At 44.3% G+C, this 27,996-nt stretch overlaps 1 protein-coding gene across 2 annotated transcripts in view; it reads left to right on the plus strand.

Annotated features, from left to right (window-relative positions):
- MXI1 (MAX interactor 1, dimerization protein) overlaps window positions 1-27,996 on the plus strand; it is a 54,639-nt gene that overhangs the window by 11,778 nt on the left and 14,865 nt on the right. For both annotated transcript variants that reach the window (XM_058028677.1, XM_058028678.1), the window contains exon 3: window positions 15,040-15,069. In XM_058028677.1, coding sequence (XP_057884660.1) covers window positions 15,040-15,069 — 30 coding nt within the window. The remainder of the gene's footprint in view (window positions 1-15,039; window positions 15,070-27,996) is intronic.

Here is a 27,996-nt window from a genome sequence, read left to right on the forward strand (position 1 = left end):
CAATGTTAGGACACCTTGCTGTGGGGAAGTTTTCTTCATCAGGATCAGCATATCTTGAGCTCTTTGTCTGTTCAATGTTTGTATTTGCTTCTCTGCTTCATCCAGCCTCTCCTAATTTGAGGGCATTTGTAGCTCTTTGCTGTTTACTGTGAACCAAAGCCCCCAGGCCTGTGACTTTGTGTTGGAAAATGGTGGCAAATGCTGAACTGAGGTCGGTATTTTTCTCTCTAGGTTTCCCACATACTATTTTTCCATCCCACACCTCTTTGTCTCAAAGGCCTTTGTCATGGCAACCTGCCCTTCTCCAGAGGAGGGCTGGAAGCACACCCCCCTCAGGAACTCCTTAGCACTGAATCCAGCAGCCTGTAGGCTGGAGAGGGATGCAGAGCACTCCCAGTCCCTGGGGCCAGGGTGCTCAGCAGGCCCTGCCAGCAGAGAGCTCCAGGCACAGCTCTCCTGGGGCAGCTCTGTGCTGACACCAGCCCACTGGGCCCTGGAGCTGACAGGCTGAATATGTTCCTGTGGGGGGAAAGGCAGCAGAGAAGCAGAAGAGGTACTTTCTAGTCTTTCTTAAACCTTCTTTATACAAAGAATACTGAAGCCAGATCGAATCTTTAGAGTGAGAGCGTTGTTACCCAGAGCGTTTCCTCCTGTGCTTGTTCCAGCCTCAGGGAGTGAGCAGTGTCAGGTCTGCTCCAGGCAGGGACCAGCGTGGGTCTTTTGGGGAGCTCAGACCTTACATGCACAGTTGGAAATGGAAGTTTCTTTTAGCACAAGTCGTAGCAGCTTGCACTTGCTGTAGGAGATGGCAGGCCTTCCAGATGGCTGAAGTGCCGGGAAGTGACAACTGTGAAGTTTAGGGTGCCTCCAAATTCACTGCAGTGTCTTTTGTGTGATGCTGAGTATAGCATCAGCCTTGTTTAAGGAAGGCTCTGTATCATCTCTTCCTATTAAAATCAAAGGGGCAATTCAGTAAGTTCTGTCTGGTGGAGTTGGAATGGACTTTGAATTAAATATCAAGTCCTTGATGAGGAACAAAACTTACATTTCATGTGTGGACAAGAGATTTTCTTAGATTGCTTTTGTCTCAAAATGTTTCATTGGTGTAGAGAAATAATGCATTTAGATCTCATGCAGATCTTGTAATAAAACAGCCTCCTGTAAAAATGTCTCTCAGGCAACCTTGGGAAAGTGACAATGTTTTCCTTTTTTTTATTTATACACTTTTACACATTCTTTTACAAATTGGCACGTGTACATTGTTGGTGGTCTTTATTGAACCAAATAATCCATGATTTTGTGGTGCTGGGTATTTATGAAGCCTGGCTGCTTGTTTGATTAATATTTTAATTCCAAGTATTTCCCTTCAGCATTTGCAGCCCAGACATGACAGCTATTTCCTCCCAACAGGCTCTGTGCTGTCATTGCACAAACACCCAGAAAGTTCTGAGGAGCAGACAGCCCAGTTCTGGATGGCAGTGGTGGAGCAATTCTTATTCTTACAGAGCTATGGTGATCTCGCAATCTCAGCAAAATAATTCTTTTCTACCCCAAATAGGGGTGTGCAGATAAGAGGAAAAAAATTGCTTCACAGTTTCTAATTCTTGTGATGCAATTTTAAGGAAGGATGTTGAGGCTCAGGTTCTCTTTTCCTTTGCTTGTCTCTGTTGTGCAACCAACAGCATGGAGATTGCTGCAGAGGGCTTCCCTCTGCAATCATTATCTACATGAATGTGCAGTGTTTTGTGCACATGTTTTAAAGATATAGTCAGTTTGAGTTAAAACATGAACTTATTTAAAAATACAGTTTTGCTTTAGTTGGAGGTATTTTGGTATGGGAAATTACCCACCTGCAGAAAATAATTGGAGAATCACAGTCATTGTTACCTGGTGTTTATAATAGACAAGGGAAACTTTTTTTTTTTTTAAAATCCAACTTAACACATAAATAAAAGCAAAAAACCCAAGCAAATTAAAAATGGAAGTTAGCCAACATGTGTTACATTTGAATTGAATATTGCCTCCTTAAATTTGCTCTTGACAAAATTATCTTCTGATTTTTGGGAGGGGTTGGAAAATGAACAGCAGTTTGTTACAGCATGTTGTATCACTTATTTAACGTTACTTTTTTCAGAAGGGGTTTCTGGGGCAGAACCTGAGTTTCTAAAACACTGCTAGAGAAGTGAAGTAGTGTGTGCTGGGGGTGAAGTTCTGTGGGTATATTAACTTGCACTCAATGTCACTGGAAACTGCTGCCATGGACCCTACATGTGCAGTTCTAATAGACTCAATTATTTGAAAGGTTCATTATATTTACTTAGGATTAGCCTGGCTTGATATTTCTACATTTTGGAAAATAATGGAGAAGACTTTTTAATCAATTAAATCATTGTGTCAGCAGGAAATAAAATAAACAGTAGGGTTGCTAAATTATTTTTCCCCAATCATGCCGTCAATTTAATGAAGTTAAGATTTATAAGGAAATCTGAAATTGCGTTACAATATTAGATTGTCATTTGTGTTTTGTTGTTATTTAGGCTCTCAGGCATGTAGAAAGCCTGTTGTTTTTTGTCTAATCCTGGGGAAATACCAAGCATCCTCCCAGCAGCACTGGGAGCCCTCAGCTCTCCCAGGAGGCCCATGTTGTTAAGGGCTCTCAAATAATCTGTTGCTCAGTTCCATGGGGGAGGGTTTGATCTCTGTCCAGTTTCTTTTTCTTTTCATTTTCCTCTCTTCCCATTATCCTCCCTTGTGTCTGGCACTGCCTCCCAAGGGCCTTTCAAACACCTACAGTCTGGTAGCAGGTTGCTTGCAGAGCTTGGAGTCAGCAGCTGTGATGAGTATGGTGAGGCATTTTGGGCATGTTATCTTGGAAATCTGGGTGTCTGGGTTTCTTTGCCCTTCTGGCTGTTCTGCTGGTGCAGCTCCTCATTTTCTCTGTTGTTGCACTCTCATCTACCCATATAAAACTTTTTTTCCACTTCTAAATCCCATCACTTGGTTTTGTGCTGAACTTCTCTGTAGGCCTTCACCTCTCATATCCTTTGAAGTTTTCTCCTGGGGGTCCACATGGGGACTGTACTGCTGAAACCCTCAGGTATGCTTGGCTTTGAGCTTGCTTTGCTCACAGTGTCCCAGAGCAAGGACTGTGGGGTGGGTGTGTAGCTGTGCATTAGGTACTCTGTGTGCCTTAGGTGAGGGCTTAATGTGGCACAGGTTCACAAACATGGGTGCAGAAGCTCAAAGGGTGTGGCTGCAGGTGAATCTGCAAGTCAGCCTTGGGTGTCTGGTGCACAAGCAAGCTGATTTACCACAGCAGCAGTGCTGTGCAGCTGCACCTCACTGTGCAGGGGAGGAGTAGTGGGGTTGGTGAACATTGCACAGTTTCAATATGTTTTATCTTTTCTGTCAAAGGAGGTTTCCACCCTCCTCCCCCCACATCGTGCTGCTGACTGAGTACCTGGCAATTTTCAGTCCTTCCTGGAGCCTCTGGAGTTAGGACAGTGCTGTAATTATGATTTTATTGGGAGACAGGGTGTGCAGGTGGCTGAGTGGTTTGCCTGTCTTGTGTAAGGAATTCCTGAAAGAGCAAATTGCTGTGTCAGCTCTTGTTGATCTATTTTTGTGCACAAAGCCCCCACCCCTATCTTCATGTCCCAGAGACCTGGTGTCTGAGACTTTCTGTCCACAGCTTTCCTGCTTCCTAGGCTCTATAGTTGCTACTTGTTTCTGGATGATACTTTGTTTATTTGCTTGTGAGTTTTTTGGGTTTTTTTTTTTAGTCCTCTTGCACTGGATCACGCCTCACTCCGCAGCTAGTGGGAGTTGAGTTTTGACTCGCTGTGTGTAGGTGGGTTAGAATCTGGCCCTTGTGTAATATGGGGGGGGATGCTTTCTGCCTCAAACCTTGTAGTGCCTTGTAGTGAAGCTCTGTTCATGGCTCAGGACCTGGCTTTGCTTTATAGAGTACAAATCCACACATGTAAAACAGAGAATGTGTGAGATCTGCTGTGCCATGTTTTGAGTTATGCTTCATTTTGATCATGCACAAGCAGTGTGATTAGTATCTGGAAGCTTCATCTTGTTCTTGAAATTTTGTCTGGACATACTTGAAGTCAGGATCTTGCCTCCCAGTAGAGGATATACCTGAATGTGCTGGTTAATTTTCCATTAAAGGGAAGTTGAATGAAGCTGTTAAGGATTGCTTTTCTCTTAGAAATATTGAGGGAGACTGGCCAGCAGTATTGAGTGTAGTGAGATATGTGCAGGACTTCTTTTTGAGAAAGGATAATGACAGTATAAATGTTGGGCTGGGAAGCTGGATTAGTGGTCCATGCACAAGAGGCAAATATTCACCCCATATTCAAATCCCAGTGTCTTTATAGGTTTGTACCTGCACACAGGTGCTCAGAGAAGGCTGACAGGACTGCACTGAACTCTGTTCAGCCTCAGCACATCCCCTCTGCCCATCTGCCCCAGTGCAATCTGCAAATGTAGATCAGCAACTCCCAGTGATGCTGGAGTTTCTGAACCTGTCATGGTGTGAGATCCTGACATGATTTGGAAAACAAAGCAGTGCCCCATGCAGGTGAGGTTCTGTATGCAGGGTCTTCTCAGTGGTGCTTGGCTTTGCAGTGCAGCTGGCAGGTCACCAGGGAAAACACAGAAAGTGGGGTGAACCCAGCAAATGGCATGAGAAGCATAAACCCCACTGCCTGGTGAGGAGTGAGGCCTCCAGAAGTGCAAGAGCTGATGTAGCAATTTCCATGGGGGAACCCACTGTGTTCCTCTTTGTCACCCTGTTTACTTTATAAGCCTCCAAGGAAGAAGATCCTGCAGAGCTGCAGTTCCTGTTTTCCTTTGTGTATTAGCACTGAAGCCATGTATGGGGATATCTGGGTGGCAAGGAGTCTATGCAGAAGCCCACAATTCTAGGCTCAGTTTATACTTGGTACTTTCAGTAGTTGTAAAATGTAATTTGTGTTCTCTTTAGACTATCCAAGTTGTGCAAAGAGGCCTTTGTGTAAACTAGAAGTAGGCCCAGTTGTTGATGTTATCTGCAACCAAGCTGTAATTCTCTGCTGCAGCATCTGTCTGCTGTGAGGTGTCACTGTGTGTGGCTGAAGGCTCCTGATCCCTTTGTCCTGCCAGGTTTGGGGGAATCCTCTGCAGGAGTGTTGTTTTACAGCAGGGAGTCAGTCAGGGCTCGTGCTGATGGTGTTGCAGCACTGCCCAGTTAGAGCTGTGCTGCAGCTGCCCTGGCCTGATCTGCATCACTGATCACAGTGCTGCTGTGATGGCAGGAAACTTCACGTTTTCTTATGTTCTCAGGGTCTTTTGAATTGTGAAGCTTGTTAGACCCAGCCCCTAGAGAAATTTTGTGTCCTGGGATGGTGGGGAGGATATTTGGGCAAAACCTGGTCAACTGTTCCCACAATTCTCTTGTTTTTCCATTATATTCACTGTACAGACAATTCTCTGGTTTAAGTCATATTCCTTCTTTGTCAGTTGTTTTGGTTTTCTTCCCACCTCAGCACATTTGTACCCTTTTTATATCTTCTCTGTGTAATGTTTCATCCACAACACATGCAGGGATTTATCCTTCATGCTTTTGTTTAACCTGACCTGGTGCTGTGCTCGGCAGTGGATTGGTTGTCACCTGTAGTGTTGTTTCCATCTGTTCTCCTGTTTGTAGGTAAGACTGACTTTTTCCTTTCCTGCTCCTGATGGAGCTTTCAAATCCATTTCTATTTCTGACCCAAACAGACTGGTCAATGTCCTGCTGCTGAGTTAATTGTCTTGCTTGTTGGAGTTCCTGCTGTTCATCATCTCCTGATCCCTCCTGACAAACTTCTGCCCAAATTCAAAGACTGGCTGCTATTTGTTCTCCTCCTGAGAGTGTTGGCTCTTACTCCCTACCTTCTTTGAACCAACAAAGATAGGATTTGTTTTTGTTGACTTATTTTGGGCTCTCTTGATCAGAGGCTGTGGGTCTCTGGGGCTGTGCACTTGGCTGGCCTTTGCCTGGATCTCTTCTCTATGAGACACTGCCTTGTTGATCAGCTCAGAGAGAACAGGCCTGCTTTTTCCATCTTGCTGGATATATTCCCATCTCTCTTTTCTGTGTTCCCTACTGTACTTTCAGTCCTTTCATTCTCTGATATGAAAGTGATTTCACTTCAGTTCTGTTGCTTTATGAATCCAGTTTGAAGTAGCCTTAGATGATTCCCAATATTATCTTAATTACTTGTTTATGCTTTGCTGCTTGCTCTGTGACAAGCAGGCATGTGGACTGAGAGCAATTCTTTTGCCTCAGTTTTGATTAAAGCTCCTCTCCATAAAATAGTCGATTATTTTCTGAAAGCTTCTCATTTATCTCCCACCATCTGTTACACCATCAAGAAGGGAGAAGTTGTGAGGAAGGACAGATGACATTGGCATTGCTGTTGGGGCTGCTGTGCCAGGGGTCATTGCCCAGGTGCCTGGGCAGCCCTAAAGCAGCATATAGGCATGGTAAGATAACATGGCACAGCTTCTGATTTGCCTTTAACAGTGAGGCTACAAAGTGCAGCAGTTCATGAACTGCTTTACAAGCAGCCTGGCCATCTGGGAGCTGTGGGAGGTAGCCACCTTGCAGCCTTCATGGTTGCTGCTGCTTGTGAGTCAGAACTGTAAGAACAGAAGAAATCGAAGCTCTTCCATTTTTCTCAGCCTTTCTTTTCCATGGATCTCCCAAATGCTGGATGAGTGTGTCCCTGTTGACAGAATACAGTCCCAGACATAAGGACATCTGAGTTCTCTTCCTGATTTTCTTACAGCCTGTGGAGCCTCTGTGCCTCAGTTTCCCTAGTACAGCATGCAGCTAACAGTATTGTCAATGTATTTTCCTCATTTAAAGTATGTTTCCCCTTGCCTTCATCTCCAGGCACAGTATTGCAGCAGTATGGTTGTAACATGAGACATAACTAACAAGCCTAAATAGAAGTGAAGGAAGTCTGGCCTGGCCCACAGCCATATAAATGCCATCAGTTTCTTTTCAAACAAAGTGCAGTTCAGTCAGGTGGTGTTTACTCAAAAAGCCTCACTTTCCCCAGTGCATCTGAAGGCAGTTTCTTGAGGGCAGAAGATGTGTGTTTGCAGAGAAGTACATGTTCCCCAAACAGACTGCTGCACTGCAGAGGGCACAGCCTGGGCTATTTCTGGAAGTGACCATCTTCCTCAAAAGGGTAATGTTATGTGTGGGAAGAGCACGTTACAGGGCAGGGCCTGGCATGCTGGGCCTTGGATCATTTCCTGAGCGTGCTGCAGAAAGGCTGCACGGTCTGGGCACGTCAGATGACCTACATGGCTCCTGCCATCTGCACATTGTGTGGTTCCCACCATCTGTACATTGGGGTAATGCACACACTTTTCTAATCCTGTTTCTAGAAGCTATAGATGTTTTGGAGCTTGTAACTGTTTTAAAGAAGATGAGACTTAAGCTCCTGAGTTTTCTAGGTAGATTTGAAAATTGCCTCCTGTGTCTTTATTCTTTTTCTATGAGCCACTGCAATGCAGGTACCAGCAGCTGGGATGCTGGTTCTGATGTGGCCTTGGAAGTGGCCAAGTCCCTGACCATGTAGTGAGACTCACATATCCTGCTGGAAGTCAGCAGGACAGGGACAACATAGAAAAGTGTTTGTATTTTCCTGTCCTCATTCTTTGTCATGCTCTTCCTTGTGCATGGGAGAGCTTGGAAGTGCATGGTGACATTTTTCTTCAGCAGACCATGAAATATACAGTTTTGTCAATATATTAAAAAAGGCAAGAAACTGTTTACAAGAAGCTCAAACTCCCGTGCATCATGAATCACAGACAAGAGTCTTGCATTGGTGAAGGCAAAAATATTCTTCTTCCTGACATGTGAGAATCTGCCTGAATTGTCTGAGTTCTAAATTGTTAGGGAAGATGTCTGCTGCATGTCCAAGGAGGATGGACTGGGGTTTCTCTACTGAAATGGCTGAGGTACTTCACCAAGTGAACATACATCAGCCTTTGTGTCAGATCTATGTGTACCAGCCCCCTTTGACGTGGTTAACTGTGGGCTGGGAAGAGAAGGAAGTGGTTTCTGTAGGACTTTTGCTCACTTGTGGCAGGAGTTAGAAGGCAGACAAATGGAGCAATGAATACACTTTGGAGAACTTGCTTCACTCTTGGCTGATGTCAACAAGCCCCTTTCAGGCCAGCTTGTTATGGGAGACCCCAGCCTGTCTGTTCCTCACACTGATCTTTTCCAAGATATGAACCTGGGATCTGGACTGTGGAAGTGCTGGTGGTGCACAGCCAGGGGGGCCACCAGCAGGGCTTGTGCTTAGATCATGCAAAGTGGCCTAGAAAACAAAGTCCTTGGGGGTCTTCATGGAAGTGCTCAGAGGGACATAAAGATGCCATTCTGATTTTTCTGTGTCTTAGCTTTCAGTTTGGAAAGTGAGGATGCATGAGGATAAATGTGCTTGTGAGCTGCCCAGCCACTGCTCTCAGTGAGCCTGTCAAAAAGCCTGTAAGGAAAGCTCCAGTTCTGTATTCAGAGCAGGGCTTGGCTTGAGGCCACACACGTTGAACAATGAAGAGAAAACAAAATATTGAATAGCTGCTTGTTCAGCAAACCCAGTTCCTCTTGGCCTTACAGGGCCCTGCATGAGGACAGTTTTCTCTAGCATTTGGGGCTAGGAGGAGCATGTAGGGTCTCAGGTGGTGCAGGAAAAAGCCCACACCAGCACACTTGCTCCCAGCCTGCACAGTGGGGAGGGAAGCCAGCTGGGGACTTCTTTGCTGGCCCCAGACTGCAGCACTGAATGCAAACAACATTCCTGCTGTTATGTTGCCTGGCCTGGAAAACCTTTCCCTGCAGAGTGCCACCTTGTGCTGCTTATTAGGATGTTAGTCTGGTTTGGGGGAGCTCAGCTCTGGAGCTGGGATAAACTCATGGTGCTCAGCAAGGAGGAGCTGTCTTCCTGCTCTTTTCTCCTGTGTGCTGAAAAAGCAGAACATGCACTGTCAGAACAGTGTTGCTTCCTCAGATGAGGGTTATGTCTGATACATCTTTTGGTTGAGTTTTATCAGTAAATTAACAGTGCTTTGTTATTGGCTCCCATTTTAGATAGTTCTCTGGCACTTTGTACAGTGGTGTTTGAGAGTCAGGTTAGCTCAGGCAGACAGTGGGCAAGACATCAAGGCTGGTTTAGTTTGGGTTGTTGTTGATTGTGGGCTTTTTTCTCAGTTTCCCACTTACACTTCACAGTGGTTATGTGATTTTTTGGGGGTATTTGACCCAAGAGTCAGATGGCATGAGTGTTCATGCTAGCTGTCTCTGGGATGCCTGAGAACAGCCACCTTATCCTGGGGTTCAGGGAACCCAAATTAAGTACCCTGCTCTGCCACAGGTTTCTTGTATGACCTTGGGAAAATTATTTCTAATTTCTGTGTGTTGGTGTTGTCCCCCTGCATAAAAAGTATTACAGAAGACTTAATTTAGAAATGTTGCAAACAGAAATAATGGTTATGGGGAGCAGGTACCAAATTGAGAGAGGCTGTATAAATACTGTAGGTGACTTTGAATATACTTCTTGAAGGGAAGCATGCAGTATACTTTTAAAAGTTGTTTTGACTGGGTCTTGCAGGACACTTTCCCAATACTGTGTAGAAACCCAGGGGTTGGTGGTTTTTTATAGCTGTGAACCACGTGGAAGAGTTCTCTTCTGCTCTTTGAGCTGAAAGCAGACTGTGGGGCCATTTCTCCTTTTCCAAAGATGAACAAACATGAACAGATGCCAGTACGGCTGCGTTCCCTTCTCTGTTGGAGACGGAGAATGTGAACTTTGGAAAGGTCTGGCTTGATCCTGGGAAAACAGCTTTGATCAGAGCCTTAGGAGGAATCTGATACTGTGTCCATCTAAGAGCCACAGAAAAGCTAGCCAGAGTGTGGGGCCAGCTTAATCTGGTGCATCTCCCCTGACGTCAGTGAGAAGGTGAAACAGTCTGTTCCATCCCCTCACCTCAGCTCCTCATGGAGAAGAATTTACTCTGGACCTCAAGGCCAGACAGTGTAGGGGGATCATGAGGTAGAAATGGTTTAAGATAATTTTTGTCTCTGGGACTGCTTGTAAGGAAACATTTTGTTAGATTTGCTGATATGCAAGACTGAGGTGACGTTCTTGTTAGACTTGAGGCTGCTGCTTGCAGAGGGCATAAGGATGGCAGCAGAAGGACTCCTGCCCTGGCTGTGCCATCTTCTGTTCAGCTGCATTTTGCTCCTGTAGGAGCAAACACTGTAGGAGCTCATGGCAGTGTTGAGTACCTTAAGTTGCTGTGTTCCCATGGCTCCCCTGAAGCTCTCTGAGGACCAAACTTCTGGGCCTCTCATAGGTGAGGAGGGTTCACAGCTCCCTTAGAAAGGGCCCTTGAGCATCTCTGTCTGGGCAGGAAGAGTTAACTCTTGTGCAGCCTTCATTTGTGTTGCCATTGGGCTGGAAGCCTCACGTGCTGCTGCTGCTGAAGGTTCTTTGTGGGTTTCCCAGGCTGGCTTCTGCCCTGGCTTCATAGGCTCCTGTGGTGTTGATCCACTTGGAACCCTGGCAAAGCACTGGCAAAACACTTCAGCCAGTAAGTTTTTTTTTGTGGACACAGGTGGGTTTAAAATGTAAAAAAGCTGTTGACCACCCTTATTTTCCATGATTTTATTTTGTCATTTTTGAGGAAGAACTTGCATAGAGAGCAGTAATGTAGTTCACTGGTTTCAGAAGGATTGGTTATTCTTGGCCTGAAGAATGGAAGAAGGCATTTCCTGCAGGGGAATTTAGTGACCCAGTGAATGGATGTCAGGTGAGCCAGAAGATGGGAAGGGTCTGTAAAATGAGGAAGAATGAGATTGTATCTGGTGTGATGATGCATAAGCAGAAGACATAGCTGAACCTGAGTGAAGTAAGACAGAAAGCAGCTGGCCTGGTGTGCACATGAATGTTCTTGTTTTGCTAAACATGATTCAGGTAACTCTACCCTAGTTTTCACCAGCTGTGGAATATTTCTTTCATTATTAAACTCTTGATGAAGCTGAGTGTGGTGAGTGAATTTGGAGAAGCACTGGGTCTGTGTGGGCATTAAGGATGTATGGGAGGAGCCCCTTACTTGTAGCCAGCAGCACCCTCTGAAACAACAGTCTATCTGTTGTGGTGCAGATGGAGCTCTTGGAGTCCTGGACTCCTCTGGAGCCAGGAGCTGATGCCAGATTCAGGCAGGAAGATGCCCAGGTTCAGGAGAGATGACAGATCGTGGGGTCTAAATGCCATCTGTGTATTGCACAGGACAAGGGCTCTCAAGGACTGTGTTCTCCTTAGCAGAAAATAGTTACCTCACTGAGAACCCAAACCAAAATGCAGATGTTCTGCAAATGCATGTATTTGCCCATTTATCAATAATAAATGTGTAAACCAGAAAGGTCAGCTGTGTTTAATGTCATGTGGCAGCTTTGTGATTTTAATTACAGTAAAAACCCCAATGACAAATGAATTCAATGCTCTTTAGAGCTTGTTCCTTTCTGCTGCAGTTAGTTGTGTTGCCTTACCTGTGCTTGGGCAAAGTTGGGCTGCCTCTGTCATGGTAGAAGAAATTTTATTTAAATAAAGAAAAATGGGGTAAAGTGCAAATTACTTGCAGGTTCTCATGTACTGGGGGACTTCAGTGGAGCTTAATGTTTCAACAACACCTTGTTGCTGTGTTGGATAGCAAGGTTGCAGGCAATATCACTGTAACTGGCACAAAAAGGTTGTTGCATTTGACCTTAAATTAGAATGACTGACAATTTCTGCTTTCCTCTTTCTTCCCATTCTGTATGCAGTTTCAGGTATCTGGGGTAAATTGGGATAACTTGACTTTGTCCTCTTTCAACTTTTTGTTGCATAGACAGAGACTGCTCTGCTATTTTTGTTGTTGTTTGCTTGGCCCCTTTATCTTAAGCTTCTGAAACTCATTCTTGATCTTTTCCCAAGCTGTTTTCAAAATGTAGTGAGCAAGGATCCTCCTCCTTAATAACATTTCTTCAGTTTTTAGGAGTAGTTATCAGTTTGGATGTTTTAAATTGACTGCTAAAGAATGACTGCTATAGAAACCTGACTTTCAAATGAGGACCCTGCAGACAGTTTGTGCTGGAGCTACTTTTAAATTGCAGCTGCCGTTTTGAGCAGTGCCAGTACATGTGCTTGGTCTTTTGTTTTCCCCTCTGAATGTGTCCATACCCCCCGGCTCTGGTTTCAGCTTTGCAGGTTCTGCCTGCCCTGCCCACCTGCCGGCAGGGATGTGAATTCCCCTGGTTTGTGTCCTCGTTCCCTGGGTGGCACAGGCAGTGGCTGACTGTCACAGTGGCACACTGAGCACGCTGGTCACTTGCTGCCCTACAGCCAGAGTGTTCCCTGAGTTTTGGCAATAGTTTTCAGCTGTGGTGTTCATCCTGTACCCATCAAAAAGCTGGTGATAGTGCACCAGGGTGAGGCCTTGATTTCAGTCTGCTGATAGTCTCTAAGTTCTCAGTTGAGAGATAACACCAGCTCAGTTCAAGAGATCCAGTTACATTTGTTTCTGTACCTATTTAAGACACTTATTTTTCTGACTTGTATCAGTAGAGGCTCCTCCACTTTTTTCCACTTCACTGACAGCACTGTCCTTGTTTAACTCCAAATAAATCTTAGTAACACGTGCAGCCCAAAGATGAGGGGTAAAAACTAATCTTTAGATTAGGAGCTATAGAAAATGAAATGAGTAATGAACAGAAGAGAGAGGATTGTTTCCCTTTCTGTGTTGTCCAAGCAAAAGGAAACTGTCACAGAAAATTTAAATTAGTGAATGGTGATTGTGGGGAGCAGTGCTGGACTTTTTTCTTGAATTTGGGTGAAATAAAAAATTAAAACTTTTCCAGATGGTCCTAGTGAGACCAAGCAAAACATAGGCAGGTAAGAGAAGAAGCCTCCCTGTAGGATTGATTCAATACTACTGAGATTCTTTCATTTGTATTCAGCTTCAGTGGAAGGTGGGGGGGGGGGGGGGGGGGTTTTTTCCTTGCCACAGCCGTGGTTAAAAGTCACAGTGAATATTTCCTGACTTGGTGAAAAGCCTGTGACCTCTCTCAGTTGTCTTGTTCATCAGAAGGCAGATAGGTAATAAAGAGTCTCCTGTGTGAGAGGAGTAAGGAGAACCTGCTGTTTTAATTTTGTTCACAGCAGTGGGCCAAACTTTGTTCTTTCAGTGCTGGCCTTGGTAATTGGCTCGATATAATACAGGAATTCAAGCCATTGCATATCTTTGGCCTTATAACTGCTAATGTCATAGCCAAGAAGAGTGCACAGTCTCCTGCAGGAGCACACAGTAAAGAAGAACAATAAGCATGTTTCAAACTATGTATGGGCAGTGGTTCTAAAGGGCCTCAGCTCAGTCCTGATGGGTTCATTTGGTGGGTCCAAGTTGCCCAGACAAAGGATTTTGCTGGTTTAGACTCAGAGAGGTTGGGGTGGAGGGTAGAGGGGGTTGATTTGGGAGACTTTCTGGACCAAATATTATGTTCATGTTTCTGATTCCTGGGAACCAGAATGAAGGCATCCACTGCTGTAGGGAGGGAATTCAGGAGTTTTCTCAAGATGAAGAGTTTGACTATAGTGTGCCTTGCCTTTAGGGTATCCCATGTCCTGCTGAGCAGGGTGGCTTGCACAGGTGTATGCTAACATTTTTTTTTCCTCTGCTCTCAGCCATGGTCAGCTAAGGCTCATTTACCTTGTTTTTTGCAGACATCCACAGTTTAGTAATCATTTTCAATGCAGTTCTAACACCTGTTAGGCACTCCTCCTTCCTTTTTTTGGAGAAGCATTTAATTATGACAGGGTTTCCCTTGGAGCACATCCTCCATTCAGTTCCCTAATTGTAGAATTCTCTGTGGGATTCTCCAGATGGAGGATAGAGGATAATCTTCTCAGAGCTCCGGAAGAAATGTGATGCCAAATTAAAGAAAATAGATCCTTTTTATTAAGCTCTTGGGTTCTTTTTACTCTTATTTTAAGGTGACCTTCTGTTGAAGAGAAATGTTGGACAAATGGCTATCCTTTTAAATAATCCTCAACAACCTTACCTGGGTTAGATTAGAAATCCTGAATGGATTTAAACTTTTTTGCCACTCATTCTATCATCACAGAGGCAAGGAGAATGAACTTGCCTGTTTCCCTTTTGTTTCTAGCTGGTTTCATTTCCAAGCTGCAAAGCTCCAAATAAAGGAATACTGGCAGTGTGCTTGGCGTGGTGGGCAGGTATAAAGACAAAGCCCCCTCCTTTGTGGAGCATCACAGTGTCACTTTATGGGTCACTTCACTGCATGCTGGTGTTGTGGCAGTGCTGTTCCCATCCCCAAGGGCTTTCCAGGCATCCTAAATGTGCTGTGCAGTGCCAGAGATGTTTGCAAACAGGGCACTACTGGCTGTCCCATTTTGTGCCCAAATGCTGGCCATGTCTGCTTCTGCTAAATTGGCTAAATCTGGCATGTGATGGCTGAAGGGCTCCAGGGGCTGTCCCTACAGGGCCAGTTCTGCTGGAAGGAAGGTTTCCATGTATTTGATGCACAAATTAATTCTCTATGAGCTCCTGCATTAGAAGATGATACTGATATTTTTATAGCGTGAATGAAGAAATTAAAGCACAAAGAAACAACTTCAGTCCTGTACTGAGTTGGTGGCAGTGCCAGGAGTCTGGAAATGACAGGCTCTGGTTCCTTGTTCTAATCATTGCCTCTCTTTAAGATTTTGTGTGCATTTAAGTCTCTAGGGAACATTTTCTTTTGCAGTAAGGGTACCAGCATTTGCACTGGAGGGAAGGAACGTCTTGTCAGCAAGGTTATAGATTTTAATGTATGTAGTTGGTTGGCTTTGCAGTATGATGTGCCAGTGGGGATGTGTACAGCTTGCAGCAGTTGAACTTCAGTGCTCAGAGGTCAAAGGTGGCTAATCCATTTTTTTTTTTTTTGTTTTCCAGGTCTACGCACAACGAACTAGAAAAGAACCGGTAAGTAGCTAATGAGCTGAATTCTAAAAAATGTAAGCCTGGTGAGTGTAATGTGCTTTGACCTTACTCATGCAGGTGCTGTTTGATCAGCTTAGACAGCTGTGAGTGACCACACTGCATCATGTAGTTTTCAAAGTTGGAGGGAAGACACAAAAAGATCTGAAAAAGAAGCTTTGTTTTTGGTTGGGTTTTTTTTTCTCTCTCTCTGAAAAGGCAAGAAGTGACCCAGTTTTGTGACTAATCTGTATGCAGAGTAAATACTGTTCTTCTCCTGACACAGTGAAATCTGATTGGGGCACTTTCCATACATGAGGTTGCTACGGGATCAGGTTTCTTGGGCGCTGGGTACTATGTGTTACCATGAACCGAAGGGCAGAGCCCTGTGCTGTGCACCCTCTCCCCCCACCCTGCACTGGGCTGTCACAGTCTCTGTAGCACAGAAGAAAATACCATTGTCCAGAGGCTTGGAGCTCTGGCTACCTGTGCTCCTGCAGAGACTCTCCTAACCTGTTCTAGGGTTGCGCCTGTTTATCCTTGAATCTGATGTTTTAGCAAGCCCTGCAGTTTTGTTACTTGGCTGGCTCTTCTAAATGACTCAACCCTTTTGTAACAGGAGTTAAAGTAAGATAAATACCGTTGAGACAAGGGGAGCCAGTTCACACACAGATCAGATTATCGCCTTCCATTCAGGATGCTATAGTTAAGGTTGTGTCAGGGTTTCCATTATAAACTTATCTTGGCTCTTCTGTGGGATTTTAGGGGGGCTGAGGGTGGGTGTCTGTGTTTTCTGTGGCTGCTGTAACAAAGGCGGTGCTTTGGCCAGCTGCTCCTATGAAGAAACCCCCAGGGTGGGAAGGAAAGCTCAGTCTAAATCGGTTGATTGCCTCCTCTTCTCTCTTAGCAGCCATCATGTAACAAGGGATGGGAGTTCTGTGAGGATGGCCAAAGACACACAGAGCTTTGAGCCAAGCGTGTATTTTCGTTCAGACGAGGTCTTCCCCTGTGGCTTCAAGAGAATTGGAGCTGAGTACCTCATAAATTGTGTTGCCTCAGTTTCCCCCACATCTGCCTCTCCCTAGCAGCAGCAATGCTGGGAAGCAGCTTGGCCTTTGCATGGTGTGGGTGTTTTCTTCCAGCCTGTGCTTCTCCCTCCTGGTATTTTTGAGTATCTACAGAATTGCCATGGTCTTACCTCTCTGGGTTGATGCAGGGAAGGTTTTTTATTTGGGTTGTGTTGCTCCCTGGGCTTCAGCCTTTCCAGTCCCTGGCTGAGCTGTGTTGAGGAGTGTTGGCTCCTGGGTTTTCCAGTGCTCTCTCTGGTTCTATTTACCAGTGAGGGAAAGGAAATGCAGTCCTTGGGTCTGACCCAGAACTGAAGGTGCTTTTTTCTCCATGACAACAGTAAACCGTCACTAATCTTCAGTGTGCTTATTTGCATATCTAATTGTTACTGCAAATGCTGCTTTTACTCAGTGCAGCTTTAGAGCAGAGCTGTTTCCATCTTTCCCTGGACCAGCCTGGTCCTATCACATTGGCCAAGTTTGCATGGATATGTGATCATCTTCTTCTAGCCTGAGGGCAGGCAGCAAAACTTCAAATTCTTAGCAGCCAGTGTTACATACTTACTGTCCGAAGGACTCTGTCAACTGATGGGATGGGGATGTGCTGGGTATCAGTTGTCTGTGTAAGTTGAGGAAGTTCTTGCCTTGATTCCCTGTCTTTAACTGAGGACAGTTAACATTCTCTGAGGTGGGGATACCATAAGGATTAACTATTGACTAGCATGTCAGGAAGTGTTACTTGTGAGAGGAGTGTTATTACTTGAGCTTCCCCTTATGCCTCCTTTTCCTCAATATTGACAAGGTGTTTGCTTGTTGCAGAATTTGTCCTTCCATTTTCAGTCAGTGTAATATCTCTCTCTTCCTCTCCTTTTGTCTGTTATTCTCCTTAGTCCCCACCTGCTCCAGGCTGAAGATTCCTAACCATCAGCCTTCTCAGCAAGGTCTTTCCTCCAGGGCTTCCCATGCCGGGGCACTGTGTTCCAGGTCTGTCTCAGACATGGTTTTAGAAGCCTTTGGTTTTCATCCTTCTGGGAAGGGCACACATTTGATCATGCTGGGTGCTCTGTACAGGCAAACTCCTGCATCTGGGAACTTTGCTCAGGAGTCTGATGTTCCTGGTTTGGGATTTTCTGTCCCTTGATGCAGATGCTGTGGCTTGATCAGCTGCTCCCATCTGCAAACCCAGCTAGATGCTGTGGTGCCCTTGCTGTGTTTGCAGTGTTCATTACCAGTGATTTGGGCAGCGAGTTGCATACTGGAAGCATTTATTTTCAAACTCCACAGCAGTGTTTTCTGAGTGAGGGGGATTGTTTCCTGTGTTCCCCAGCTCCTTTTTTTATTTGCTGTGTTGTTGAGTTTGTCAGTGTCTCCAGACTTAACTGTTGCAGATATAAAAGCCCTGATACTAATGGCTTTGTGGCTGACAGGTGCTCATTTTCCCCATTATTTGAGATTATTCCTTCTGAATCTCACTGTTATCGCTATTATTGACACACACTATAATTTTCAAAATTGTCCACTATTAGGTCTCTGACTCTGTTTTTTTCTCTTCTTGTCTGTGAACAGCAGTCTTCTTATGTTCAGTTAAATTTTGGTTTAACCCATTCAACAATTACACAGAGTTTGTTTTAAGCAGTAGCAAGAGAATATTAGTAAAACAAAATGCTCTCCTCCTTTCTGAATATGTGATTTAACTTCGACTCAATATTGCAGAGCTGATGATGTTTTAGTGTGTACCACTTTAATGTAGAAAACCTTCTAAAAATGTGTTTTAAAAAAAATTAAAAGAATTTTTTAAGGTTTACTGCTTGAAAATCTTTTGCTCCAGAACACTCCACTGGTTCTGCTAAGGAGCTGTTTGATTTGGTACCAAACATTTGCTGTAATATTTAAATGATTCCTCTTCTGGCTTTGATTTGGGTTTTTTAATTTGAAAAGATTGCAGTGACATTTATATAAGGGACTTCGTTTGTTGTAAAAGATTAAAGTTAATTTATACTTATTATCTGTCATTAATCCTCACACTGAAAAATTTTATTTAATGGGTATGTGTTTCAGTTTATCTCTGCTCAGGATGAGTCATTGCTTGCATTTAAACAAGAAACCAGCATTCTTCTCATCTGCTGCAGTATGTAACTAAAATGATATTTTTTAGTCCTTTAACATGCCTACCAAAAAACCTGATGTGTAAGCAACACTCTGCATTGTTTTCTGAAGGAAGACAAGATAAAGTGTGTGACTGAAAGATGAAGTTTACAAGTGTAATATTTTCTCAAAAAGGATAACAACTGAAATCCAGGTTAAAGGTAAATGTTGTGTGTTATACAGATAGTGGTGTTAGCTGTTGTCTGTGAACATTTGAGACACATGGCAGTGTTAGGAGGATGTGGTCAGTGTGGGATTAGGGGGAGACACGCAGCTCTGAGGTGACATCCTGCTGCTCTGTGAAGTGGCAGTTCTGGTAGACCAATACAGCAGTGATGTCTGTCAGAAATGTTACATCTCCCGACAGAGAGATGTAAGGAGTTTTGTAATGCTGTTGATCAGATTTAAAAAATAAAAATCAAAAAAAACCCAGCATTTTTCTGTAGATCATACATTGTTCTATTAGGTTTTGATGATGATTGCTTTGTAATGCAGCAGAAGGAAGGAAAACAAAGCTGAGTAATTGGGTAAAGAATGAGTTATGAGAGCATATTTTTCTTATGGTAACAATAATTCAGTTCAGACAAAAGATAGATCAAGGAGGTAAAGAGGACTCGGGATCACTGAAAATAGAATTTTCTGAAGATCTTGCAGAATTTGTGGCTTTGCAAAAGTACATAATTTAGAAAGAAAAAGGAAAAGTTGCTTAAAGTTTGTTGCATGTAAAAGCACAGAGTGAAGCGGTTAACATCCTTTCTCTCTGATATCTTTTGACATGATCAGAAGCAAAGAAGACAGACACATAGCAAGGATCAAGTACTGTGGTTTTTAGCCTGACTCTTACCAGAATTCCCCATCTTGTGGCTCCTCACCCATTCTTTCTTTGACGCGAGAGGCTGTTTATTGCAGAGTGGTTTTCCAAGGCGGTTTCTCACCCAGAGCTGACTGTTGTGCTCAGTTGCCTATCTGAGGTAGTGGATAAGATAAAAAAAACCCCTACTGAAAGTTGAGGAGAGAACAGTGACCTGGGTCAGTTTGCACTGAAACATGGGGGCCTTCTGAGGCTCTGCAGCATTTGCACTGTTTGGTTCTGTTTCTTTAGAATAAGGGCTTTGAGTGTGTCTTAGGAAAAGCTTTTAAGGTAGAGCTTTTAAATAGTGCAGACAAGCTGTCTAGGCTGGGAAAGATAGAAGGAAGGGAAATGAAAGTATGGTGAATCCTTGCTACTCTGAATAGACAAGGATGATTGTGCTTTTGTAGTGCTATATATGCTTGCCAAGGCAATCTGATCAGTGTTTGTCTTGAACCAGCTAATCAATGTGGTGTTGAGTTCAGTGCTATTTATCAGGAGAGCTGGAACAAGAAACTAATCCAGTAAATTTCATTTGTTCTCTGGAGTGAGCTTTGTTTTCATGCTAACTTCATGTAGCAAACGTTGACAGTACATATTGTTTTCCTCATTAATAAAACTTGGAACCTGTGATGTTCCTTGCAGCAGTCAAACCATATCCAGCACAGCTGAGCATGCATCTTTCTTTGACACATCCAGAGGTCAGAGCATGCACTGATCCAACTTGCTCCTTGTGGGAACTGTAGCTAAACTCTCCTGTCTCCAAGGCCAGTGTGGAACAAGAGCTGGAGGTAGTTAGCTGTCTTCAGCTCTGTTGTTTGGATGACAGATGCCTCTGTTTTCAGCTGGGACTAACAATTTTCAACAGAGCTGCAGCATGTTTCTCTGTTTTAGGAGATCTGGATAACTTATTACAGTGCTGTTGCTGTTTTTGCTTAACCTGGAGGGAGTGAAGCTGGTGGCTTTTGGAGTAAGGCTGTCAGAGGGCTGTTCTTTCTGGGTTTGTTCAGGCTCAGCCAGCATTATTTAGTGTCAATCTGCCTTTTGCTGTTTCTTGGCACTGCTCTGAGAACTCACCAGTCACTGGTGTAACACTGGGGAAGGCTGACCAGCACACTTGGTCATGCAAAGTGCCTCCTTGGGCAGAAGCAGCATTTTGATTCAGTTACAACTGGAAGTCTGCAAAGGCTTTGTTTCACACTGGCTGGGTGGCTGAACATTCTGAACTCTGAGTACAGCTGCTGCAAAGGGACAGTTAGTCTCCATGCCAAGATTTGAAGGAAACAAAATTATCCACATTTCATTTCAAGTCCTTTAGTACTGCTCATATAGGAATTTCTAGTTTCAATATGATTTATTTTTTATTCGAAGTGATGCAGTGAAGAATGTATGCATGCCTGTCATCCTCTCTGCTCCCAGATCTCTGCACCTCCCTTAGGAATCCAATAGCTGTTGAAGAAAGAAAAGGAAAAAAACGAATATTACTATTTTGGATAAACTGTCACAAAGAAAAATGTTTTTATTTCGACAATGTTGCACAATAAAATCACTGTTATAAGCCATTTTTCAGAAACAGATATTTATCACAAAGCCCTTCTTAACTAAGATGTGTTTGGGGCACTTTCTGATATGTTTTTCTCCCATGGTGTAGAAAGAACTGTCAGCACGATCTGTTTGGCCTTGTCATAATGGTCTGATGCTGAGAATCCTTTCATCATCCTGCCTTCCAGAAGGGAGACCTGAGAGGAAACCCCCATCTTCTGAAGAAATATTCTCTGCAGTCAGGTCTCTGCACCAAATCAGAGGTCACCAGTCTGATTTGGAGTGCATCATTGCCAGCTGTGGTTCCTGAATCTCTTCCCAAACTTGCATCCTCAGATTTCTACTTGGGTGCATTGCCATTGTTTTGTTTCAGGTCGAACCCTCTCCAGTTCTGTATATTTATGGCTGTCCTCAAAAAATTATAAAGACTGGGCAAATGCCCTCTCTAATCAGTGAGCTTGGACCTCTGGTCTCAAGTAGGAAGTCAAGCATTCAGCTTTCCTGACTCCATTTTCAGTCGTGTCATGGCTCTGTACTTACCATCTCTCCCCTAAATGCATCTCTTGAGACTTTGCAGGCTTGCTATTTTTTTTTCCAGGGTGCTCTTTGAGGTGCTGAGAGCCTGTAGTCCTGATGCAACAACTTTTCTTGTTCAAGTGACTAACATTGCTCATGGGCCTGAAAGCATAGCTAAAAGCCAGTTGGGAATTTCTGCTGTAGGAAAGATGAGGTAATAGGAACATAATTTTGAGACTGATCACCTGTTAACGACAAATTTCAGGACCTTGTACTCTTGGGGCAGAAGTTGGAGTTGTATGTGTTGATCTACATCGGGTACATGTAATGATGTAGCCCATGCAGGTTTGTAATAACCAAAGGAAGTGGGGTAGGAAATGAAGGAAACATGCTTTTGTTCTCTTTTCTGTGTGTGGCCCATTTTTACCAAAGTATGACAGCTTGGATAACCTCTAACCTTATACTGCAAGGGAACATGGGAAGAATGGGATGCCCCACGTGTCTCCTGGTGTGGCCTGTGCCAGGTGAGAAGCAGACACATGCACAGAGCTGGTGCCTGATGGAGAAAAGGAGCAGGGACAAGGTTGCATTGACCCAGTCCTTTGACCCACAGCTTTATTGAGCCACATCTCTGGCTGGTTGCTTGCCTTTTCTCTCATTCACACAAGTTTCCCCTCTTCCACCTTCCTTCAAAACTTTATGCTCACTGCTTGTGTCCCTCTCAATGTCCTTCTGTCCCCTCAGTGTTGGCCAGGGCCAGGAGGTGCTGCTTGACACCTTCTCCCCTAAGGCAAGAGAAGAGGGACACAGAGTGTAGGCACATTTGCTGCTTTGGAGGCAGCAGTATGGTCTAACTCCTAGTTTTGGATGCTGTGATAGTAAATGCAAGTGTGTGACAGGTGTTCACAACTTTGTCTGGGAAAGGAGGGAAGGGCTTCATCTTGCAATTGCTGTGGTTCTTGTCTGGCTGCAAATGGTGCTGATTACCCTGAGTAGTTTGCATAACTGTGGGCAAACAGACCTCACAGGTTTCCTCCCAAACACTGCATGAGAAAACCATAAAACAATTAAATAAGCAATGTGGAACCAAGGGTCAGGAATTCTGCTCACATGGAACAAGTGGATTACATGGACAGGGCTATGTCAGGGGCATGGCAGAACATAGCAGTAGATGGTGTAACCTACCAGTGTCCCCTTCTGTCCTTGGGAGTTTGAATTTGTATGGAAATACAGATCATCTCTGCCTAGTGCTCTTTGTGGTTGTTCCTTACAGTGCCTGTGCAAAATTTGGAGTATCCTGTTTTTCAGAGGTGAAACAGACTGTCTATTAGATGTAGGCTGAATCTCAGATAAAGACTTTGGATTTGTCTGAGTCTGAAGGAATGCAGAGGAATCCCTGCATGAGTCAGGTTTTCAGCCCAATGTTCCATTAAGAAGGCCTAGGGGCTGTCTTTTGAAGCTATACTTTATGGCTACACTGCTGCCTGAGCATCACTTCCCATTAGCCATGTAATAAGATTTTCTGTCCCTCTTGCCTGTTAATTATTTACCTTAGAGAGTACATTCATAAAGCAACATGACTTATTTAGGGGAAAAATGAAAAGCTCTTGCAAAGCATGGATGCCTTTTCTCTTTTCTCTTTTTTTTTTATAAGGCTCAGGATGAAGAACAGATTGCTGTCAATGGTAGATTTTGCAAATGAGCATGTTCAGCTCACAAAAGGTGAGGCAGGAAAGGGGATGTAGCAGTTACAGAATGATCTTGTAACTGCCTGTACAAGGGTTTCTGCACACCAGGAGCTGAGGGAAAGGAGGATTGGTACAGAAAAGCTTATTCATGAAGCCACCAGTGGAAACAGGACATGAGTTTGAAATGCAGCATTACTTTTATAGAAGCAGACTCTGTGCATGGTATCAGTGGGTTCACACATGGCCCAGACTGATAGCAGCTCCTATGGTAAGGGTGTGGGTTTTATCATGGTAGGTAGTAAACAGCTGCACAAAATTTAGTCATGCTTGCAAAGTCAAGTGCAGGCTGCTATCTCTGAGTTGTCTGGTTGCTGAGCCAGGGTGGAATATCTAAAAGCATCTGAATCATTTAGAAGCACAGCTCTTAATGGCTCTCTGGTGAATGCTGCTCCTTCACTTGGGCAGTTGTTGCTCCTCTCTGGTTGTCTCCACAGCGCTGTAGTTGTGCCGAGTCATTTGGGGATCAGTGCCAAGGGTTCCTTACTGTCCAGGACAGTGAATAATGCAGAATCAAAAGGAGAACATTGATAGACACTGCTCTCGTGTTTGTAATAAAAAGGACAAGGACCCTTCCACATGGGTGAGGGCTGGCAAAGCCATACAACCAGCAGGAGGGGTATATGGAAAGGCTGTTGATGCCAGACTTGATTTTGCTGCTTATTTGCATACGGGAAGATCTCCCTGTGAGCATCCCAGGAAAGAAAAGGAACAGAACAGGAAGGTTCAGCCCTGAGGAGCCCACTGTGACTGTCACTAGCCTTGAAGAAGAGCCTGGTCAGCCAAGAGTGTTCCAGAACCTGACAACAGGAAGCCACCAGCATTTCCGTGTGCTGCTGCAGTGTAGGTAATCTCCTCTTTCTCTCAGAGCTGGATTGTGCAGGAGGGATTGCTTTGGCTCCCCCAGGAAGTTCTGGGCAGTGTGTCCTCCACATTTTCTTCTCAGGAGAGACTTTACAGTACTACATAAAGACACAACTTGCTGAAGAGTTGGGTAATTCATTCCAATTCCACATGGTCAAGGCCCAGCACTTAGATGAGAATTGTTGTGTTCCTTCTGGAAACTCAATGAAATTGTTCAAATGAGTCATTCTAAATGGAGGAGCAGTGCAGCAGGTTTATTGTAGAAATCAGAGGCTAAAACGGAGGTTGCTTTGTATCTCCCATGTCTTTCATTTCCACCTATTTGGCCTTGTTTCCTGGGGTGGGTTGAGTTGTGGGTTGCCCAGTCAGGTTTTGCCCAGCTGTGTGGGAATCTTGCATAGAGCTTGGAAAATGCCATTCACGAGCTGCCCCCCGGTGATGGCAGGAGCTGGAGCGTGGGGCGAGTGCGCGCCTGTGCCCAGATGCACGGTTACGTGCAAGCACTCACAAAGAGCCTGCAGTTAAATCCACGTGCCCTTCTCTTTTTAACAGGGGAAGACAGCCCCAGCTGTGTATACAGCTTGGTGTTTCCCTTTGATCTGTGTTTGTTTCCAGTGTTTCTCATAGAGTGGATCCTGGTGCTCCTCAGAGCTGTCTGCCCTTTTCCAAGTTTGCAGCTGTGTAACTGCAGAGCTTGCTGGGGTGCAGGCAGTTTGGGTGGGGGGTTCCTCTTCCCTGCAATCCCTCCTGTTGTTTGCTTTGCTCCTGGTCTTTCCTTGCCAACCTGCACTGCAGGGAGCTGTCTCATTCTGCTAATGGAAACAGTGCTTTGCAGATGCCTCAAGATCCTCCCTTTAGCTTTGCCTGCTTGCTCCTACACACGTGGCATTAATGCCCTTTGCCAGCTGCAACTGCCACTCTGGAGCAGATCTTCTGCTCCCAAAGAGGTTTCTGGAGACTCTCAGCATGCTGCCCTTGCAGCTGGCTCAGGCTCTATATCTAAAGGAGAGCAAGAAACTGTGTTCTTCAGATTTCTGTGGTTTCTGAAGTTTTCTGAAGCTGTCAGGGATGGAGCTGAGGGGGGCCTACAGCACTCATTTGGTGCCCTCATCCCAAGGCAGGATAAGCTCCATCTAAAGCTTTTCTGGCAGGTGCCAATCTAGCATGGCCTTAAAAGCATTTGACAGCAGGATTGCACAGGGAAACAGTGCAGCCTATTGCCCTCATTAACTGTGGTTACTGCTAGAAAGTTTTTTCTGATGTCTGACTAAGAAGAAAATTATTTCAGCATTGTTCAAGGGAAGAAAAAAAGCTGTCCAAAGCTGAGTGCCTCTGTGCCTCTGTGAACGTGAAGAGTCTCAAATGCTGAATATAGCAGTCAACTTTCCTAGCAAGAATCACTCTGTTAGACCCTCAAAATATGCTGAGGAGTTCTGGCTGAGCTAGGCAAATGTGGGGAACAAATAAAATGGATCTTTTCTTTTTCCAATGTATGCATTTCCCACTTCACCTAACCCAAAGAGCAACTTTGATGCCAAAAAAAGTGGGAAACTGGATGGGAACACTTCATCTCCCGTGGATATTCTATGTAATATGACCCTCTTAGGAAATGTGCAGAGCCTGTTCTCTGTGGTGTGACCTCTTTTAAACTTTTCTTGGCTTGGAAGAGCAGCTTACAGGCTTGGTATTCACTGGAAAAAGCACATACAGGGATACATTTCAGTGAAGTGATTGCAAAAGGAGAGGAGAAGCAAAATCTTATGTCTAGTGTCATATACTTCAGGAAAACATGTGACGGCTCTCTGGAGACATGAGTGTCTCTTGGAGTTTCTCTGAGTTGTGTGTTGTGGTGATCTCTGCACAGAGCACACGTGGTGGGGAAAGAGCAGAATGGGAAGGGGTTTGTACTGTGTGTTGGGCACACTGGAAGTGTTCAGCAGCTGTCAGAGTGGAAGGCTGTGCTACACAAGCAGGGGACTCCTGTAAGCCCTCCAGGCTGGCTCCCAGGTCTGTGCAGACAGCACTGGCTTGTGCTTTCCCTCAGCCATCCAGGAAAGGCAAATTGCACGAGATTCTTAAAGAATTTTTTATTTTTTCATTTCAACTGAGCTTTTTTTTTTTAATTGTTCTGTTATTTAAAGTGAAAAATATTATTAATATTGCCAACTCTTGTAATCTTCCCTACAATTCTGGTGATGCTTGGGGCAACCCAGTGCCCAGAGTTAAGTGTTTCCTATCCCCCACACAAAACCAATAAGCCAATGTAACCTTTGTATTTAAAAAACAGAAAGAAGAGAAAACATCGTATGTAGGTGTTTGTTTTTTAGAATAGTGTGATGTCTGAGCTACTGTGGTGTATATTTTTTTTAATGGGGCCTAAACCATAATGGGATTAACAGTAGGACATCAGAACTAAAGGGTTTTAAGAAGTAAAAAGCTTTATGACTGTGTGATTGCAGTGTCAACAATACAGCCTTTGTCTTGTCTTCCTGATTATGACTAAACTCCTTTAAAATTCCATCTTGAGAATTTCTTGGGACAGAGATAACAGAAGACCTCAGACAGATTTTTGTTGCATATATGGAGTAGTGAGGAATTACTGATCCATTTTGGGAAATGTGGCCATGTTGTACTCTGAGCCTCATTAACTACCAGAGGAAGTTGGACGAATTGGCTTCCAGAGAATCCCAGACTCTTGGCTCTTCCCACACCTTTCTCATTGCTGGGCTACATGAGCTCCTGAAAACCAGGAGCAGCTGTAGCTGTGCAGTACTGTATGAAGGAATCAGGATTAGCTCCATTTTGTGGATGAGTGGGGTGTGCTTCAGTTCTGCAGGATTTCCCTGGGGTCATGCAAGCTGTCTGGGGCCAGGTCTGATTGTCACTCCAAGGTCCTGCTGCTGCGTCGCCCTTTCCTGCTGGTGGAAATGTCATCTCCGCTTTGCTGCTTTGCCCTTCCTGAAAGTGCCTGCAAGCTCTGCCAGCTCCTGCCTAGCACAGCACTGGGAAAGTCAAAAAGTTCCTCCTTCCGGTTTGCAGTTTGGCTCTCATGCTGAGGAAACCCACCACAGGCTCTCTCCAGGTGAATTGTGTTTGGAGAAAATGACTTTTTTTGTTGTTTTTTAGCTATGATTTTTAACAGCAGTGTTTTTTGAAACCAACAGGGAGTCATCCCAGGATGGGATGCAACATAGAAAATAAAATATCTGATTGGTGAAACGGTAGTAAGTATTGCCTAAGTTCATGAGGCCCTGAGGGTTACATAAGCACTACAAAAGAGCAAGGAAGGAGGGGGTGACTGTGATTATAAAGTGGTGCTGCTGCAGGTATTTCTGTAAGGTCATGTGGTTATTTTCTTAATACTGCTCTGATAGCAGAGCAAATGAAAACCAGTTTCCACCAAACCATAGGAGTAGGTGTTCCAGCTCCTCTCTCTTTTTCTTGTCTTTTAAAATAATTTTTCTTTCCAAAACAAACCATGAACCTTTCAGTGTCTGCTTTGTTCCAAGTGGGGTCCTAACCCTTTTCCTGCTGGGAAAATACAGGGTCAGCTAGCATAAGGCAGCTAATCCTCCTACAAATGTTAGTTTACTCAACTACAGCTGTTCTTGGTTTGGAGAATCAAATTTGTATCCATTTGTGGCATTGAAGACCCAGACAGGGGTCATAATGGTCTTCTTTAGCTGATCAAAAGTTCACTAGGTAGAGCATCCTGTGCTTAATATAATGATTTTTGAGCCCTATTGAAAGCACTAGAAGTTTTGTAGTTGAGCTGAAGCAAATGGAGCAATTTGCATGTCTTACAGATACATTTTTTTCTTGCTTCCAGCCCAGAGAAAGTTGGTTCCAAGCAGCCAGCTCCATGCTTTTTCCTTGTTTGAGGTTTGAGCCATCTTGCATCTCTTGGCCTTCACACACTCCTACAGGAGAGAAAGAAAATATAAGTAAGGTGCCCAGTTAAAGGGAAAGAGCAAGGCAGGGGGTTTGTGTTGTTCTTTCCCCCTGAGGTTTATACTGTTTTAATTTTCTAGACAATAAACTTGGCCCCTCTTTGGAAGAACTGTATTGAGAGAGTTTGTATTAGCACATCACACCACCTAAACAGAGGCAAGGTGTGTTTTCACACTCTCTGGTGCCTCCTTTCAAAAATTCTTTTTTATTCCTGGTACCTCTGTATGTGTGAGTTCAGGACATGGCTCACCTG

This window comes from Melospiza georgiana, chromosome 8, assembly GCF_028018845.1.
Source record: "Melospiza georgiana isolate bMelGeo1 chromosome 8, bMelGeo1.pri, whole genome shotgun sequence".
Taxonomy (NCBI): Eukaryota; Metazoa; Chordata; class Aves; order Passeriformes; family Passerellidae; genus Melospiza; species Melospiza georgiana.